At 61.7% G+C, this 3297-nt stretch overlaps 1 protein-coding gene across 1 annotated transcript in view; it reads right to left on the reverse strand.

Annotated features, from left to right (window-relative positions):
* The window catches only part of LOC103756624 (beta-adrenergic receptor kinase 1), a 7193-nt gene that overhangs the window by 2849 nt on the left and 1047 nt on the right, over positions 1-3297 (reverse strand). Inside the window, exons 3-12 of the mRNA XM_029963260.1 lie at positions 3050-3123; positions 2681-2782; positions 2379-2453; positions 1863-1924; positions 1519-1570; positions 1266-1357; positions 910-1009; positions 732-810; positions 526-656; positions 3-93 (exon numbers count right to left, since the gene is read on the reverse strand). Coding sequence (XP_029819120.1) covers positions 3-93; positions 526-656; positions 732-810; positions 910-1009; positions 1266-1357; positions 1519-1570; positions 1863-1924; positions 2379-2453; positions 2681-2782; positions 3050-3123 — 858 coding nt within the window. The remainder of the gene's footprint in view (positions 1-2; positions 94-525; positions 657-731; positions 811-909; positions 1010-1265; positions 1358-1518; positions 1571-1862; positions 1925-2378; positions 2454-2680; positions 2783-3049; positions 3124-3297) is intronic.

Genomic DNA, 3297 nt, shown 5'->3' on the forward strand with positions numbered 1-3297 from the left:
GCTGGCGTGGGGCTTCTTCTTAGAGAAGTCGCAGGCCAGGCCCAGGTCGGAGATGCGGACGTGCCCAAACTCGTCCAGGAGGATGTTTGCTGGCTGCCAAGACATGGCATTCCCCCTGAGCCCAAGGACAGCCCATGGGCACAGCTGGGGAGCTCTGTGGGATCTGGGGTGTCCACAGGACTGAGGTGGGACTGGGAAGTGCTGATGGGGTCAGTGAGTACCCGCCCCGAGGTCTCAGAATCTGTGATGGATCTTAGGGGGTTCCTGCAGTGTCAGGGGTGCCCAAGGGACGTGAGGGTGCCCTCTGGATTTGGGGAGTGCCCACAGGGTCTGAGGGCTCCTGCAGGGTGGCTGTGACACCTGTGACTGCCCATGGAGTCCTGAGGGCTCTGCAGGGTGGCTGTGACACCTGTGACTGCCCATGGAGTCCTGAGGGAGGTTTCTAAAGGCCTGAGGATGCTAACAGGGCATCCTGTGGGGTCTGAGGGTGCCCACAGGGGTGTGGGTGCCTGTGGGGACGGTCACCTTGAGGTCACGGTACACGACGAAACGGCTGTGCATGTGCTCCAGGCCCAGGATGATCTCGGCCGCGTAGAACCTCATCTCCGCCTCCGAGAAGACGCCGTGCTGGGACAGGTGATAGTGCAGGTCCCCCCCTGTGACCACAGGGACCAGCTGTCACCCTGGCACTGCCCCCTGAGCCACGGGGTCCCTCGGGACCGGGGTCTCACCGTTCATGAGGTCGAGGATGAAGCTGAGCTTGTCGGGCGTGTGGAAGGCGTACGACATGCACACAATGAATGGGCAGTCCTGGCAGAAGACACGGGGGGGGTCACCCTCCCTGTCCCTGTCCCCTGTCCCCTGCCACAGCCCACCAGCAGGGTGCCAGCCCTGCCCGTATGCCCTCACCCCGGTGCTGACGAGGGACAGCATGATGCGCTCGTTGAGGGCCAGTGTCTCGCCCTGCTTCATCTTGATGCGCTTCTTGTCCAAGCACTTCATGGCATACCTGGGGGCACGGAGTCCCTGCAGCCACTGTGTCCCCACAGCCATACCACCGTGCCCCTCCAGTGCCACCACCCACGGCCACATCCCCACCACCTCCCACCCACGGCCCTGATGTCCCTGTAGCCATGACAATATTTCCACAACATCCTGACACGTGTCATCATGGCAACACCCCTGCAGGTGCCCTCGGGACCACCAGCAGCCCCAAATCACAGGTGGATCCCTCTGTCCCCCCCACATGGAGCATCCCCTGTTACATTTTGCCCGTGTCCGCTTTCCGGCAGCCGTAGACCTCCCCGAAACCGCCGCGGCCGATGATTCGGTGAACACTGAAGTCGTTCATGGTGAGCTGGAGGGGGTGACAGGGAGGCACAGGTGAGCCTGGACACCTGGGTCCGTGGTGGTGGGGGGATCCACCCCCTGCCTCAGTTTCCCCAGGGGAGGAACACAGAGGCTCCCCGTGTCCCCCTCCCTGGAGGTGCATCCTGGGGCGCAGGGATTCCTGCTCACATGGATGTTCAGCTCCACATTCTTCCACTGGCAGAACCGCGTGAACTTGTCACTGCAAGGAAGAACAGAGAGGGCAAGAGTGGAGACCCTGGAGAAACACCCCCTGCCAAGAACCCTCGGATTTGTCTGGATACAGGTAGCACCCCCTGGGACCCCTGTCTGGGAACAGAGACCCCAGGACAGATCTGGGGATGAGAAGCGTTCCCTGAGTCCTCAGTGTAGTGACAGATACCCCTGGAGCTCTATCTAAGAAGGGACCCCCTGGTCCCAGTCTGGGCTGGGAGACCCAGGTCTCCAGGGGGATGGGACACCCCGATCCATGTGGGACTTTCCCCCCAACTCACCTCTCGATGAATTTCTGGAAGATGCCCCCTCGCAGGTTCTGGCAGATCTCCTCAATGTAAGGCTGGAGGGGACACAGAGCTCAGCACGGTGTCCCCAGGGATACCCACATCACCCATCCCCCACCATTACGTGAGGTCTCTCCATCCCTGGGATTTCACAGCCCCCACTGCCACTTCCAGGTCCCCAGGGATGCTTCTGCCACTCAGGGTCACCTGAATCTCTGGGGACCACAACATCACCAGCCCTGGGGACTCCACTGTCACCCTAGGGTGACATCCCTGCTACCTCCAGCTCCCAATCCCCCGATGACCACCCCATGGGGACCGTCAGCAATCTCCCCTCACTCCCACCATGCTGGGGATCCTCACACCATCCCTTGGGCTCCCCATACTTTCTGAGAACCCTCCCTCCCCCACAGCTCCAGGGACTCCTGTCATCCCCAGCCCCCTTTAAGGATTAACTCCCCGAGTACCACAGGTGGCAGGGACTCCCTCTCTGTCCTGGGTGATGCCCACCTGGAAGAGATCTGGGGGCACCTGCTTCTTGCTCAGACGGCTCTGGACATGCTCCGTGGCACTCTTGGAGAAGGGCTGTGAGGTGAGATGGGATTGTGTCACCCTGGATAGAAGGGACAGGGACACAGGGGCCAGGCAGGGGAAAACCCACGGAGGGGGTCTGTGTCTGGGTTTATGGTTCCCAGGATAGAGCCTGTGGAGGATTCGGAGCTCCCTCTGAAGACACTGGGTACCAGGCCCCTGTGGGCACACTGGGGACACCCCTCCCACCCCGGTGCCTCGCCCCATGGCACGGCACTCACGTGGGAGCAGGCCAGCAGCTCCTTCATGATGTAATGGTCGAAGATGTGGCGACTCTGGGTGGCTCGTTCCTCCTCCGAGTCCAGCTTCTCGTACTTCTTGATCTGGAGAGGGCACAGCTCCCGTGGCACAGGGGCACACAGGACCTGGGACACTGGGAACCGTGGTCCCAGCCCTTCCATGTGCCACATCCCACGGGCACACGATGGTTATCCCATCCTCCGTGTCCCCTAAGCAGCACCTCCCGGCTCCCTGGACTCTGTCACCTTGGGTACTGCTCTTGGCACCACGTCTGTGGGCCTGTAGGTATCAAACCCTAACCCACCCCTCCTCGTGAACACAGGGCTGTCAGGGGGGTGCCCCCATCTCACCTCCTCATAAAACTCCATCAGGGGCTTGGCCTCCTCGGCCTGGTTGAAGGCAAAGTCCCGGAAAAGCAGGTAGCCTGGCAGGGACAGAGCCACAGCATGAGAGATGCCAGCCCCACGGCCCACATCAAAGGACACAGGGACCATCCCCTGGGCCTGCCTGGCCTTCTACCACCTCCATGCCAGGCTTGGAGAAGGGGAAATGCCAAGGATGGACCGGTGAGGATTTGGCAGGGTGACACGGGGAACAA

Source organism: Manacus vitellinus, unplaced genomic scaffold (assembly GCF_001715985.3).
Source record: "Manacus vitellinus isolate BGI_N305 unplaced genomic scaffold, ASM171598v3 scaffold_57_pilon, whole genome shotgun sequence".
NCBI classification, from domain to species: Eukaryota; Metazoa; Chordata; class Aves; order Passeriformes; family Pipridae; genus Manacus; species Manacus vitellinus.